Below are 16,464 nucleotides of genomic sequence, written 5' to 3' on the forward strand. Positions count from 1 at the left end.
TTAAGAGGAGCATTGAAAAAGCGCATTAAGGGAACTAGATCTGGACACTACAGAGATTGCATCATTAAGATTAGATATTAAAAGCTTTTGAAACGTGCAACACAAAACATGAAAATATATTGTACAGTGGTACCTTGGTGTAAGAACAGCTTAGTTTATGAACAACTTGGGTTAAGAATGCTGCAAACCTGGAAGTAGCTGTTTGGGTTTGTGAACTTTGCCTTGGAATAAGAACATGTTCTGCTTCCTGTTGAGTGTGTTCCATTTGTAAATTGAGTCCCCCACTGCTATGGGAAAGCATGCCTTGGTTTAAGAACGCTTTGGTTTAAGAAGTGACTTCCGCAACAGATTAAGTTCTTAAACCAAAGTACCATTGTACTTCTGATTCTCTCACTTCACTGTATTTCACTGTCAAGTTTTTCACTGGGTTTTTTAGTGGAGGATTAAATCAATTTCCTTGGGCCTGTTTATAACATTAAGTCCAAAAAGTTTATGAAGTGACACAAGGAAAGTGTGGCTTTTACGTAGCACCCTGTGGTAGGGACTAGGCCATGGAAGCGTCCGTTAACTAGAAGGCAGCTTGACTCAAAGTTTTGAACTACAAAGCCTTAAACAGCTCAGGACCGGCATACTTCAAGAACTGCCTCTCCCCATCTGAACTAACCTGGACCCTGCATTCAGAGGCCCTTCGTGTGAGGTCGGGGGGAGGGGGACACGAGAACAGGTATTTTGTTGGTGGCTCCCCAATGCTTTCCCTAGAGAGGCTCACCTGGCCCCTTTGTTATATATCTTTAGGCACCAGGCAAAAACATTCCTCTACTCCCAGACCTTTGGCTAATTAAACCCATAGCTGTCAATCTTCCCTTTTTGGGAGGGAAATCCCCTTATTCCAGCGCCGTTTCCCGCTGCTTCCTGCTGCTACCCCGGATTGTTAGATATCCCATAGAATATCCCCAGGACAGGGGAGGCTTCTGATCCCTTATTTTCAAATCTGAAAGTTGACAGCTATGATTAAACCATCTATGGCCTTTTAAGCTGGGGAAAAGGTATTGTTTTTGTTTGTTATTTATGCTATATATATTATTGTGTTTTTATATTGCAAACCTCCCTGCGATCTTTGGTAATGTTGAAATCTAATTAATATATAATTAATAGCAAAATATTGTTTCTGTTTTCTAGATATTCCACATAACCGCAAATAATTAACACCGGTATGTACTGACAAGCAGAGGTTACTAAAAGCTTTCAAGGATGAGCAGTGGAATTTTTCCCAACTTCCCTTTTCCAAAGTAATTATTTAATAAATTATTTTCCAAATGTAGAATGTATTTATTTGAGTCTGAAAGCAAATGTGTGCATGAAAACCCCATGCTAGTACCTTTTCACAAACAGGGCTGTTGTCATTCGAATCAAGGACCTTCACTTCCACCACAGCTTTTGTTGTGAACATCCCATCAGTAGCGGTGATATTCAGAAGATAATTATCCTTTACTTCTCTGTCCAGAGGTTTTCGGACATATACTTTCCAATCATTCTCAATATTTTCTACAGCAAACTGTCCCAATGGATCGCCTCCTAGACAAACGATAGAAGGCAATTCAAATCAGAAATGGGAAAACGTCATTATAGGGGTGAAGGGAAAAGACCTGCAATAAAATTCATAATATTTACAATAAATGCAATAAATTTATTTAGCAATAAATGCAATAATTTTCATAATATTTAGAAAGTATTACTGCTACTTTGGTAATAAAAACCTCAGGAGAGCAAAGACTGCATTCCATAATTCCAATCTTTGCATACAAAGATCTGCGCTGGATCAGACCAAACTGCCCCTCCAGCCTAGCATCTTGTTTTCACAACAACCAGATGCTTCCATGGAAAGTGCACAAGCCAGACCTGAACACAACACTGTCTTCCCACCATGTTTGCCAATTACTGGTATTCACACCAACACTGTTTCTGATTCATCCTGTAAGTAGCAAACTGGTTGCCACTGTTACTTGTGGGAAACTCATAACCAATGCCCTCAGCTCTGACATGTTTTGTGGGAAGGGAATGAGATATGCAACAGCAGGTATACAGCTTGTTGCTACACAAAAGCCATATTTTGGAGAGTTGTTGTGTCTCTCCCCCCAACACACACACCCTGAACTTGCAGTCAATTACTAGCAATTTTGCAAATAAAAACAGCATTGCAAAATACATAACATACATAAAAAGAACTATATTTTTTTCATGCTTCCTACTTTTTTGGGTATACAATTCATGTAGCAATTATACAACTGTGCCCAAGAAATTATAACTTTATATTGGCTTGGATTATTATATAGGTTTGTTGTTTTTGTTGGGAGGGAGGGTTGTTGCAGTTACCGATGCTAATTTGTTGTATCTCTGTGTTTAGATCTTATTATTTACGTGGAAATTGTTTCAATTTGGTTGTGTGCTTTTTGATGTGTTTAAATTGTAGTTTGCAACTGCTTTTGTTATACAGTGGTGCCCCGCAAGACGAAATTAATTCGTTCCGCAATTTTTGTCATCTAGCGAATTTTTCGTCTTGCGAAGCACGAAATCCCATAGGAATGCATTGAAAATCAATTAATGCGTTCCTATGGTCAAAAAAAGTCCAAACAAAGCCAAATTTGGTACAACAACAGTTTATTAACTGCTCTTTAAAGTCACACATACTGTAAAGAGCAGTTCAAAAATTTAAGGGAAAATAAATTAACTTTATAAACAAAACATGTCTTTGTTTTTAGTCAAAGAAAAAAAGTCGCGAGACGTTTTCGTCTTGCGAAGCAAGCCCATAGGGGAAATTCGTCTTGCGAGGCAAATCGCGAACGGAAAAAACTTTCGTCTAGCGAGTTTTTTGTATTGTGAGGCATTCGTCTTGCGGGGCACCACTGTATTTGTAATTGTATGTTGTTTTTCATGTTGCAAGAAGCTTTGAGCATGGTTTTAACTATGGAAAGGCAGCATGAGAATAAAATGATGCAAATACGTATGCGAATAACAGTGCTCGATGTGTGCTAAGGCTATCAACCAAGCAGACAACACATGTTGGAGAAATTCAGGTTGCCACATTGTAAGATACATGACAGTGTCACCCAAAATGACGGCGCTATTTCAAGTCTCCCCTTTCTGTAACTTCTTGTAAAATGTTATGTTTTCTGCATCCCCAAAGTCCTTATGTCAACACACTGTGCATTTCTCTTTGATTGCCAGTGATGTGAGCGTGGGCAAAAGCACAGCATGAAGACAAAACTTGATATAGGGGTGCCATTTTCAGTGACAGCCCTGTGTTTCTTGCAGCAGGTGATTCTACACTAAAGCAATGCTTCTGTGCTGTGGTTCATCAATTTGTCTCAGCTCTTACGGAGACACCTTAAGGAACAATACATGTATGGGGAATATGACAGTGAATCTCATAAATAAATGGAGAAGGGAAACTATAGACTTAAAATTGTAGAAACATTATATATATTTAAAATTATCTAGAGCCAAATAATTTTGTCACCATTTCTAAAGGTTTACCTGTAATAAAATAGTTGACCTGTCTGTTAGCATCTTCTGAATCAGTGTCCGTGGTGCTTAAAATAGCAACGACTCCTCCAGTTGGGTCATCTTCACTGACTGTCCCTTTATAGATCTCTGCAGTGAAGCGAGGAGGGTTGTCATTCACGTCAGTCACGGAAACTTCAACAATCGCAGAGGATGACAACTGCATTTTCTCAGCACGATCAGATGCCACCACAGTAATTCTGTACTTGTCCTGCTTTTCGTGGTCAAGCTCTCTCAGTGTAGTAATCCAACCTGTTTCCATGTTTATGGCAAAAGACTCTGTGATGTCAGTATCTTGGGCTGTCTCTAGCCTGTACGTTACCTGCCCATTCATCCCCGAATCCTGGTCAAGTGCTTTCACTTGTATGACTTTTGTTCCTGCTGGCATGTTTTCCACAATGTACGCTTCATACGGATCGGATTCTAAGATTGGTTTGTGGTCATTTGCGTCTTTTATTTGAATGCTTATGTCAACAGAGGAAACAACTCTGTATTCTTCATTTAAATAGTATGCTAGCACTGAGAACTGGTACCACTTAGTTGTCTCGTGATCAAGGCTCTTTTCAAGTTTCAGCCTTCCGTTCTGCTTGTCTATCACAAAAAAATCATCTCTGTTGCTTTCAGGAGCATTCCCCTTAACAAGGGTGTACAGCAACGGCTGTGTGTGCTCTGCTCGTACAATGTCAATCTCCGTTCCAATCGGAGTATCTTCAGAAAGTGTGTAAGAATAAAATGGTTCTGAAAATTTTGGCAGAGATACTTCAGGGGGGAGTATTCTAACATAGAGAGGAACCCTGGAATCCTTTTTGGGGGATCCACCATCCTGCGCTCTGACAAAGAAAGTGAGAAACTCATTTTCTAAACCAATTAAACTTTCTTTTGTGGTTATTACGCCTGTCAAGTGATCGATTTCTAAATTCTCCTGAACATTTTCAGAATCGGCTTCGATTGTATAGGTGATGTCTGCATTGGTGCCTTCATCAGCATCCGAAGCTAAAACCTTGATGACAGATGTGCCTTTTGGAACATTAGACCCGATGTTTACTTCATATTCCGTTGCTCGGAACAAAGGGGAATTATCATTAACGTCAGTAAGTATTACATTGATGCTGCAAAAAGCCACTTTCCCGCCAGAATCCTTGGCCATTAACCTAATGAAGATTACTTTTTCAGCTTGAGTTTCGCGATCAAGCTTTTCCAGAGTAAATATCTGCCCCCTTTCATTAGTATAAAACCTATCTTTTGCAAAATCATTCACAATATGGTAAGTGATGTATCCATAGCTGCCAGTATCTTTGTCTGTTGCTTTGACTTCTGTCACCAGGGTATGCAATGGAGCATTCTCGGCTAGTTCCACTTCATATTCATTCTGACCAAAAACAGGGCTGTGCAAATTGGCTGCAATAACATTTATGAGCACCTGAGCGGAACTTCTGAAGACCCCATCAGAAACAGAGACATTAAGACGGTAAATGGGCTTCAGAGACTGTTTGTGCAAGTTTGAAAGGGTGATGACCCCCGTTTTGCTGTTGATTGCAAAATTCATATGATCATTGCCTGTTAATATGGAATACTCCAGCTTCTCTGTATCTGAACTGTCCGCATCGGAGGCCTTTACACAAGTTACAAAGTGCCCGCGGGGAGCCAATTCACTGATGTTAGCTTCATAAAGCAGCTGGTTAAAGACTGGTGGGTTATCATTCAGGTCTGTTACATCAACGCTTACAATAATGTCCGTGCTCAGTGGAGGCATTCCGCTGTCTATTGCTCTTACTAGCAATGTGTGATGCTGAATCTGTTCATAATCCAAACCCCTTGCTGTCAGAATGAGCCCAGTGCTACTATCTATGTGAAAATAATCATAGCCCTCGCTGTTGTTTTGTACCAAGTGATAAGAAATCCCTCTGTTTGCTCCAGAATCAGCGTCTGTAGCCCTGACTTGTACAACAGATGTTCCAATTACCGAAGCCTCAGAAAGGGTGGTGACATAAAACTGCTCTGTAAAGACGGGAGGATTATCGTTGATGTCTTCGACTATTATGTCAACAAACACCTCGGCATGGGCTCCAGTCAAGGAATCAGTTGCACGCACGCTCAGTTTGTAGGCAGGGTGGGACTCAAAATCTAGAGGGGCAAAAGTATTGATAACTCCTGTGTTAAAGTTTATAGAAAACTGACTGAAAGGGTCTCCATCTGTGATGCTATAAAACACTTTGAGCCCTTCTGGGCTGTTTGCTTGCACATGTACAACAGGACTATGGATTTGGATGTTTTCTGGTATCTCTGCACTGTAGAAAGCTCTTTCAAATACTGGCATGGCTTTATTCACAACTGTGATAGGGACTGTCACTTCAGCAGAAAAACTCGGCTCTCCGCCATCCTTTGCAACCACAGTGAGGAGATATTCTTTATTTAGTGTGTCTGGGTCAAACTGTTTCTTGAGAGAGATTTCGCCAGCATCTCCTATCTGGAAGTGGCCATAGTGTTCCTTGAGGTAATAGTGCACTTGTCCATTTCTGCCAATGTCTTTATCCACAGCAGTGACACACCGAATAACTTGGCCCACTTCAGTATCTATTTTAACGGTGGCATAATAAGGAAGGTTGACAAAAACAGGGGCATTATCATTCGTGTCTTCTACAGTGACCTTTACCACAACATGTGCAATTAGGGATGGCTTATGCTCTGCAGTCACTTCCACAACAATATCAAAAGATTCCTGCAGCTCACGATCAAACGGTATTCCGGTAGTTGAAAGGACTCCTGAAGTGTAGCTAATTTTAAACCTAATGTCTGGGTTTAGAATATGATAAAACAAAGGCTCATTTATTTGACTCCCTATAGCAGTGATAACAGCTATTGTTTTCGCCTCTGTGGAATTCTCTTGGACCACAGCATTGTAGGAACTCTGCGTGAACTTTAGCGGACTTGCCTTGCTCTCTTTCACATTAATTTTTACAGAGGTGGTGCTTGAAAACCGGCCATCAGAGGCTCTGACCGTCAATTCATATCTGCTTCTTAACTGACTCGTGTTTTGTACGGTTATCTGCCCAGTCTTGGAATCGATCGAAAATTTTTCTCCAATGTTTCCTTCAGTGATAGAGTACATTAGTTGTGAAAAGACCTCTGAATCAGCATCCGTGGCATTGACCGTAACAACTTTCACTCCTTTATAGGTTGGTACCAAAACAGTTGCTTCGTACAGATCTTTAGAGAACACAGGAGGGCAATCGTTGATGTCAATGACGTAAATGGTAACATTGGCTGCGTATTCTGCAAATAAGCGGGGCGTCCCCATGTCGTACACGTTCACTGAAAAGCGAAATATACTTGTCTCTTCATAGTCCAAACTCATTACTGTACGAATGGCTCCTGTACTAGAATCGATGGCAAAGTACTTGTGGGCAGATGGCTCAACAATCTGATAGACGAGCAAAGCGTTTGTTTCTTTGTCACCATCTGTGGCACGTATTACTAATGGAACGTTCCTGTCTGTCAGAACCACACTGTTAACAGAAGCCGATTCGCTGATGAGTCCTGTGTATTCTGCTTGCGTAAAAGCTGGTGCATTATCGTTCTCGTCTTGAAGATGCACCAATACAGTAGTGTTTGTGGACTGGCCAGCCATGTTGGTTGCCTGTACAGTCAGACTATAAAAAGGCAACATTTCATAATCAAGTGTCTTCTGAGAGGTGATGACACCAGAATTTGGGTTGATAGTGAAGACATCACCTATATTACCATCTTTTATCTCATAAACTACAGATGACTGGCTGAATGCGGTGACCATTCCAATGAAACAGCCAATGCTGCTGCCTTCACTTATTTCCGTGGAATATTCTCGCATTGTGAATTTTGGCGATGCGTTATCAGAGATCGTGACTGAAATGTGCACAGATGTTACTTCACTCTTCGGAGGGTTCCCTTTGTCCGTGGCCTTCACCATCAGAGTGTACTCATTCTGACTGCTGCGGTCCAATTCTTTTGCAGTGGTAATACTGCCTAAGATTGGATGTATATTAAAAGCATTTCCGATATTCCCTGTTAAAAAAGAAAGACAAAAAATTGACAGTCAGAAAAAAGTGGAAGTACATTTGCAAGCAGCTACACACACACATTCAAGTGGTAGAAAATATTAGGTGCTGAAATATTTTAAATGAAAAATAAAATTGCATTCAACTAATGACACAGAATACTACTCAGAGCAGACCCTTGAAATCAAGGGACCTCTTAAGTTAGTCGTAAGTCTATTATGTTCAGTGGGTCTACTCTAACATGGATACCCAGCTTTTCCACAACTGTTATGCTGTAATAAATATCCTATAGTAGGTTACTTTTATTTAGAAAATCTGATAACCTATTTTATACCAAAGTATGCTATCACTTCAGATTATGAACGCTATTAATACAGAGCTTCTTTTTAATTTTATGGCATTTCTTTAAACAATTCAATAATAATAATAATAATAATAATAATAATAATAATAATAATAATAATAATAATTTATTTGTACCCAGACAAACACTATACGCAATGTGGAACTACAATTAAACTTTTAAAAGACTTTAAAATCATGGAAAACACTGCTTTAAATGAGTCTTAAGTGACTCTTAATTACATGAATGTCACTTTATGAGATACTTCAGTGAATTTTCTCTTTCAAATTACTCCCACTTAAAATGGGAGTTTATGTGCTGTATAAAAAAACTTCCATTTGAGAAATACAAACTGCAAATTTGACCGCTTAAGAAAATCACCACGAACAAGCCTTTCAAAATGAAGGCTGAAGTACACTGGGGTTTTACACTTCACAAGAATTCAAAGAAATTAAGAAAACAAATTAACAGGGGCTGCTGTTTCTTAACACTTCAATCACAAAGCACAGCAAAAATAGTTATTGTTAAAACCATGACCTCATCATGAACAGATTTTATTTCAAACATTTAAATTATGTATTTGGGTAGGCAGTTGATATTATCTTTTTTCTTACTGAAGGTCGTAAACAGAGCACCATTCTTATAATATCCCATTACTAATCCTATAAGCTATTGAAAGTATTTAAGGAATGTTCATTTCATATGCTTCAAATTTCTTCCCTAACATTTTAGCCTTACAGTGCAGAATACTAGAAAAACAAAGCTGGGAAAGTTTTAACATTTCCTCCCACAATGTTTTTTTTTGAATAAAGAAGGAGCGGGGGCATGTGTGTGAGAAAGACAGAGAGAAAAATGAGAACCCATGTATATGCCGGGGGGGAGGGGAGGGGATTCATTGGAAAAGACCAACTTTTGTTATGATGGAACCAATGCTACTAATTTTTCAGACAGTGGTTTTCATCTTTAATGCCCTACAGGATTTGGGATACCTCAGTGCAGATATCATCCCTTTTCTTTAGCCATGCTGACTGGGGCTGATGAGATATGGTGTCCTACAATATCTGGAGAGGCAAATTCCACCACCCCAGGAATGCAATCAGACAGTAGAAATTGGTTATTTTTTTCCAGAGGTGGTGCTTGAAATCTGGAACTTTCTCTTCAGAGTGGTCCACCACACACATTCCTTTAAGACAGCAGTCAGGAACCTGTGGCCTTTCAGGTGTTTTGGAACTCCAACTTCCAGAAGTCCCAGGCAGCTTGTCAATGGTCAGGGATTAGACTGCACCTCTGAGGGAGGATACAGCGGACAAATGCCATGCTGATAAAGGGAATAGTGCATCAATATAGTAGTGACTGGCTGAAATACATCCTTTAATCTGGCTAACTTGCTGCTGGATTAAGTTTAGATCAAACAGTGTTGGGAAAGCAGTGGGAATATGCCTCTACTTTGCAGCTTTAAATCTAAAATCTTTTCATCGTAGCAAGTTATTGAACGTATTGCAGCATACCTGATTCTATGGAGTACACAATTTCTGCATTTTCCCCTTTATCCTTGTCCAGTGCTGTTACATGGAGAATTACAGATCCAACAGCTGCTGATTCATACACTCTCCCTTCATAGGAAGAACTGGTGAACCATGGCGCATGGTCGTTTGTGTCACTAACGTTGACGATGATTCTAGCAAAGTTGCGCTTGACAGGAACGTCTTGGTCCCGCACCTAAAATAATCACAGCGTTACTAGCAGCTCGTGCATAAGTTTATTCGGTTATATGACACTTGTTACAATTGATGAGAACTATCAATCACTTAAGGCCACCATTCTGTTCTGTTCTGTAGAAGTACATGGCATCATAATGGAGCAAATGTTTATATTTTATGCCATTGTGCAAAAATCCTACAATATGATTTTGGTTCGGCACAAATAATCTCAAAACTTGGAATTAAATATTCCCATTTCACTTACAGTGGTACCTCGGGTTACGTTCTTAATTTGTTTCAGAGGTCCGTTCTTAACCTGAAACTGTTCTTAACCTGAAGCACTGCTTTAACTAATGGGGCCTCCTGCTGCTGCCGCGCCACCGGAGCATGATTTCTGTTCTCATCCTGAAGCAAAGTTCTTAACCCAAGGTACTATTTCTGGGTTAGCGGAGTCTGTAACCTGAAGTGTATGTAACCTGAAGCGTATGTAACCTGAGGTACCACTGTATTTGTTAAGTGGACATTCATATATGTGTATACAGGGCACCAGATGAAGTGAGGGCCAAGGCTACAGAAAGAGGGTCCTCAAATATACAAGAAAATCCTGCATTTTAAGGCAGGGAGGTACTTCAGCCACCCAATATTCAGCAGGGACTCAGGATGTACATGCCTGCTGCCCATCAACATGAGCAGGAAATAACAGTGTACTATGTCGCCTATTCAATTAGGCCAAAACGGGAGTGGGAATCTGCACCTAGAGGTGCATCTAGCACTGACCTACAATTTCTGATCCAGCAAGTCATACTTGTACTTCTTTCTGTTGATCTTCTCAGTTGGACTGGACAAAAAATGTGGCTGGGGGTGAAGGAGGAGGTGTGGAAGGAGAGCAAAAGGAAGAAATATTTCTTCCTCTTTGCTGTGTCTCTCCTCTTCCTTGGCGATGGAAATGTTAACAGAAGAAACCCATCAAAAAACTCCCAATGAATTGTGAAGGTGAAGTACAGATGGGCTTGAGCTCATCTATAATAATACCAACGCTTTGCATTTACACAGCACTTCAGAGTGTGCAAATCACTTAATGTTTTGTCTCAGTAATCTGTACAAGGACCCTGTAAGTTATGTCGGTGAGAGTAAGATACAATTCAGTCTTTCCACCATTCTAGCAGCTCTGAAAAGTATCTGCTTATGCTACTCCATTACAGTGAAAAAGAAGATCCTGTATCTGCTAAAGAATAAGTGGAATGGTTCCTTACCATCACTGTGAGAATGTGTTGATGAATGACCTCATGATCCAATCTTTCAGAAGTGTAAAGAGAGCCAGTTGCAGGATCCAGGCGAAATTTCTTAAGGCTGATGGGGTCAACACTATTTTGCATAGTAAAAATTAGCTTATTCTTTTCGTCCCTGTCTGAAGCACTGACTTGCAAAATTTCCGTCTCTGGCACTGTGTCCTCTGGAATAATGACTTGGTATTCTAATGTAGAAAACTCAGGCCTATGATCATTCGTGTCTATTACCTGAATGTACACCTGTAATGACACAAAGGTAAATTAAGGATGAAAAGGGTGTGTGATCAGAACGCCATGTAGATAAGCCTCAGGGAAATGCAACAGTTCTCCTAAAATACAAAAACAAAACACGATGTGAAGATTAGGGGCCATCACACATAATTTAGAGAAGAATAGCTGTGTCAATTCGCTGCAGCTTTTGTGAGTTGGGGTTGACTATGTCAAATACATAATCATGTAGAAACAAAATACAAAGCAGAAATGAAATACAGTGTTGCCTCGCAAGACAAAAAGAATCTGTTCCGCAAGTCTCTTTGTCTTGCGGTTTTTTCGACTTGCGAAGCAAACCCATTAGCGGTTTAGTGGATTAGTGCTATTAGCGGCTTAGTGGATCAGCTGATAAGCGGCTCAGCTGATAAGCGGCTTAGGGGATCAGGTGATAAGCGGCTTAGCAGATCAGCTGTTAAGCGGCTTAGCGGCTTAGGATCAGCTGATAAGCGGCTTAGCGGCTTGGGAAAAGGGGGGGGGAGGAAAAAACCCCCGCAGGAACTCGCAAGACATTTTCGTCTTGCGAAGCAAGCCCATAGGAAATTTGTTTTGCGAAGCACCTCCAAAATGGAAAACCCTTTCGTCTAGTGGGTTTTCCGTCTTGCGAGGCATTCGTCTTGTGGGGCACCACTGTACAAAGCAGAAGTTGTTTAGAACAAAATATTAGCTGGGATCAGGGCCTGATAAACCCTAGCACATTGCTTTCCTTCTCCTCTTTCAACAGAAGACCCTCATTCCACATCACACACTGCTTCAGAAATGCCAATCACTTAAAAAAGAGTTTTGCCATGTAGCACTGGGGTAGTGATTCCTCCCTAAACAAGCTTAATTATCTGTCAATAGACAAAACTAGTTGGTTGGTTTTTTCAACCCAGAGCTCTAGTACATGGAATTGAAATTATTATTATTATTTCAATTTGTATGCTGCTTTTCCACATAAATATGCCCACAGCAGCACACAAGCCAACAGCAATACAACAGCCAAAATACCCATCAATACACTATCACAATAAACCGTCTAATACAAATTCTTTTCAAAACATAAGAATCCAAACACACAAAAATATTTTGAAAACACTAACATAATAACCTTTTAAATTTATTACAATACAAGTATAGCAGAACAATTTAAAGGCACATAATAAAAACATATTTGGGCTACAAGTGCCTTTGCACTTAAGTAGATTGCACTTTAAGTACATTGTTAAAACTAGTTAAAATAAAACTATTTAGTTGCAATTGGAATCAACAACAAATCACCTAAGTAATTTTTTTTAACACAAAAAGACTTTGTTAAGAAAATGAAAAGCTAAATCAATTAAGAAAACAGAATGTTCCAGACAGAAACTTTCCAAACAGAAACAGAAAATTTCATAATCTTGCCATGATAAATTTGTTTAAACTTTAAGGTGCCATGAGGCTCTCTGCTGCTTGAACAAAGCATACTGTATTTAAAAAAAAACTCCAAAAGTAGAAATAGGCAGTTGTCATTTAGCAACACAAACACAACCAACTAAAAAGCAAAATGACATATTCTAAATACATCTGAACTGACAGAGCACTCCAAGCTATTAATGAATAATAAAAGGAGCAGTCAAGCGCAACAATGACAACGCTAAGAGAATGTATCGGATTTTTGCTTCAGTTTTTCATCACACAAGTACAATAAAAGAAATGTGGACCCTAAAACTAATCTTGGCCAGGAATTCCAGAAAAGAATGGCATAAAATGGGGCAATGTAAGTAAGAGAATAACAATGTCAATCTAGACACCAGCAATTTACAAAATGGTTTAAAGTTATGAACCCCATGCGCATAAATGAACACTTAAAGCCAAAGTATACAAGCTGAGCAAAATCAGATGAATTCAAGTTCATACTGTCCTGTGAGCCATTAAGGAGAACCAGCGTGTTTGCCTTAGAAGACCCAAGGCCTTCCTCTAACAGCAGTTTTGTAAATCTTAGAGCAGGGGTCGGCAAGGTTTACCTGGGCTGGGCTGGTTCACTCCAGTGGAAATCCCTCTGTGGGCCAGATCATGCGTGCACCCACGATTTCTGGCGTCTGTGTCTGCGCAGGCGCGATTTCTGGCACTGTGGAAGTGAGTCCCCACACTGTGCAGGTTTAGCGGAATGCGCGGGGGCTCGCCGAGTGGGCGGCTCAGTCCGGGGGCGGCTCACAGGCAGGTTAAACGACCCCTGTGGGCTGCTTGTGGCCCATGGGCCTTAGGTTGCCGACCCCTGTCTTAGAGGGAGCAGCTGGGAGCACCTCCTGTATGTTGCTCCCCCCCCCGCCAATCCATTGAACAAAGGTCCATTTGCGTGCTCTTGGGTGAGTGGAGGGATGGAAGAGTCATCTCAGTTGTCACACCCAAATTGAGGAACTCAATTCCCCAGGACACCTGAAAAGGATTTTCGTTTTAGCAGACCTTGATCAATTCATGCAAAATTGCAGTCACTGTCATGCTGGAGGAGGGGGCTGGATGTGTGGTTCACTCACACACATACGGTGGGAGTGCCCAAAGATCAGAGAACACTGGCATTTGGTTTTCACGGCTGTCACAGAAATACAGACGAGTGCAATGAGAACGGCCTTCATCCTGCCATTATTATACCTATTTTCATTGCAGTCGTACTGTACAAGTCCAACACATTTTTTTTTAATAACAGTTCAAAAGTGAAGAGACCATATTCTGGAGGGAACAAAGAAAAGTCAAAACAAAAGGCAAGCTAGAAGCTTGCTTTGGGGGGAAAGCACGTTTTCAACAAAGGTTGAAAAACCAGTAAACGGAAGCTTAGGAACGACAATCCCCATAACCACCACCCAACTGTATCTCAGACAGTGGTGGGACAAGACAAAGCCCCCTTTTGCTGGGTGGGAAGAATTCTATGGGGAGAAGTGGCCTCTCAAAAGCTGCCTCCTCAGAAATCCTTCATGCAACTACCAAATCTTGCATAAGGCGACAGAGCGAAATTTCCTCCACAGAGGCTACTGAATTAGAACAAACAGATGCTCCAGTATGGGATGCATAAAGGTATGGTATAAAAGTGGGTATCCATTATGTATTTGAGCCCTTGTCAGACTCTTTCCTGAAAAATGCTTGTCCACTCATGTTTCAGCTGCACTTACATACATTCGTGTGCTGATAATTAAAACTGCAATTTAAGATCCAGAGGTCAAGAATAAAATCTTATTGTTTTCAATAAAGCTGCCATTTGGAAACTGAAAGCAGAATGTGTAAGGCAGAAGGTGCAACAACAGCCTATCTTCAGTGCTAATGCATAATAAAAGCATTCATTTTGCAGAATGCAGAACTTAAGTATGAAGGGAGAGGAAGGGCATAGATGGCAGCAACAAGTATCTGTTATAGTACTGAAAAGCCAATAACTATAGCTGGTAGACAGGGCCACAAAACCTTTTAATTAATATGAATTAATTAAGAATATTATGTCCCATTTCTAATGAATAATACTTTTCATTTAAAATCAGGTTAAAAAGCATTCATGTTTTGAAGGCACATGATGCCTTGCCCCCAATCTCTCTTTTCTTCCTCTGTCAACTTTTACACCGACAAGAGTATAACTGAACACTCTGAATTTTATCTGTACATCATGCATTTAGCTGCATTTAGACCCAACAGCGACGTTGCTTACAGCCTCAGTAATTTCCCCCCAAAAATCTATCTAAATAATTTTACTGAGTCAAATGTTTCACAGATGCTCATGGCCCAAAGCCAATCACAGCCTTCCCATTTAGAAGGCATACTCAATAGGTTCCTTTTCCCATAAGGAGGCCAATATAGTTAGTTTACTATTTTTACATAGACAATATGATAACATGCACTTTCACTAGTAAAACTGAAATAGCATGTGGGAATAAATGGCTGTTAATCAATGACTTGTTAAACTGTTTATTGTACAGTATTTCAAATACCAAGCCAAATATTTTATAACCTGAACAATCCAAGGCAGTGTGCTGCATTTAAATGCATTTTAGCATGTTCTCTGCATAAAACTTTGTAATTCATCTCAATGCAGTTTTCTAACAATTATCTGTTCTTACAAAATTCAGTGGATCAACTGTTAAAACATTCTTATTTAAGTAAGCTGTTCTGGGTACTTTAAATAGAAGAGTGAGTTGTAAGTATTTATTTAAACTACAATTATTATATTGAATTTCAGCAAGGGTATGGTTGAAATTTACACCTTGGTACTGTTAAAAGAAATAGCACACCTCTCATCAAGGAACTAAAATGACAAACGAATAGTGCACTAATATGGTAAAATAATAGTTTGAAACACATGAGATTACAACACAAAGACTAATTCTACTTTTATTAGTTTTTTTTAATGGACTTTTATTAAGAGAAGTAGTGTGAAAGTCAGGGAAGCTAAGCTTCAAGAGGAGACGTGTCTAGACTAAACCCCCAAGCAACCCCTGTTCATTTCAGAAGCATTGTTGCTTGTCCTTCTGTTAGAGGAGCACATAAATGTGAAATTCTAGCAGCCATAGTTCAAGCTAATCCCCTCAAGTATGGAACAGGGAAATTCTGATAAAAATGAGCTTCTGTACTGGTCCTGCAAAAGCTACAACCACCACCTCTCACTTTGTCTGCTAAAAGATGAGAAGAGAGATAATAGGACACAGCTGAAAAACATTCTGTGCATTTTGAAAGGCAGAAAACAAACAAAAAGCAGGAGCACTAATTCACATTAAAAAGAAAATGCAGCACATTTACAGTATTAGCAAACTATTCTTCTGTCATTTCCCAGATGATATGCTGAATGATTTTTAACTTCAGCAGTAGAAACAATATGTCTAAAGCAGCTGTTTGGATAAGAAGTCAAATCTATCCACAGTCAGCTTAAATTCTAATTATGGTAGAAAGTCTACCGCTATTGTTTAACAGCAACTGGTATATAGAGGTATGTTGCCTCTGTTTGTGGACTCTGTGGTCATCAGGACTCTAGTCTTACCATCCATCAATTTCTCTAACTCCCTTTTAAAGCCATCTAAACTGAGCATCATCACATCTATAGTTCCATTCAGGAGATGTAATATGCAGAGCCATCCTTTCAAAGAAAAAAGGCACTTTCAGAAGGTATTTTTATCAATTAAGAAAATAAATATATATATATATATATATATATATATATATATATATAATAATAATTATTATTATTATTAATACCCCGCCCATCTGGCTGGGTGGCTTCCAACAGAATATTAAAATACAATAATCTATTAAACTTTAAAACATTAAAAGCTTCCCTA

The 16,464-nt window shown here is 39.7% G+C and overlaps 1 protein-coding gene across 2 annotated transcripts in view; it reads right to left on the reverse strand.

The window, feature by feature from the left end:
* Nucleotides 1-16,464, reverse strand: part of FAT1 (FAT atypical cadherin 1) — a 126,665-nt gene that overhangs the window by 35,282 nt on the left and 74,919 nt on the right. For both annotated transcript variants that reach the window (XR_014223508.1, XM_082237960.1), the window contains exons 8-11: nt 10,892-11,167; nt 9,447-9,657; nt 3,535-7,602; nt 1,379-1,575 (exon numbers count right to left, since the gene is read on the reverse strand). Coding sequence is in view for 1 of the 2 variants with exons in the window: in XM_082237960.1 (XP_082094086.1) it covers nt 1,379-1,575; nt 3,535-7,602; nt 9,447-9,657; nt 10,892-11,167 (4,752 nt within the window). In the remaining variant the exon portion in view is untranslated. The remainder of the gene's footprint in view (nt 1-1,378; nt 1,576-3,534; nt 7,603-9,446; nt 9,658-10,891; nt 11,168-16,464) is intronic.

This window comes from Podarcis vaucheri, assembly GCF_965113315.1.
Source record: "Podarcis vaucheri genome assembly, chromosome: 9".
Lineage (NCBI taxonomy): Eukaryota > Metazoa > Chordata > Lepidosauria > Squamata > Lacertidae > Podarcis > Podarcis vaucheri.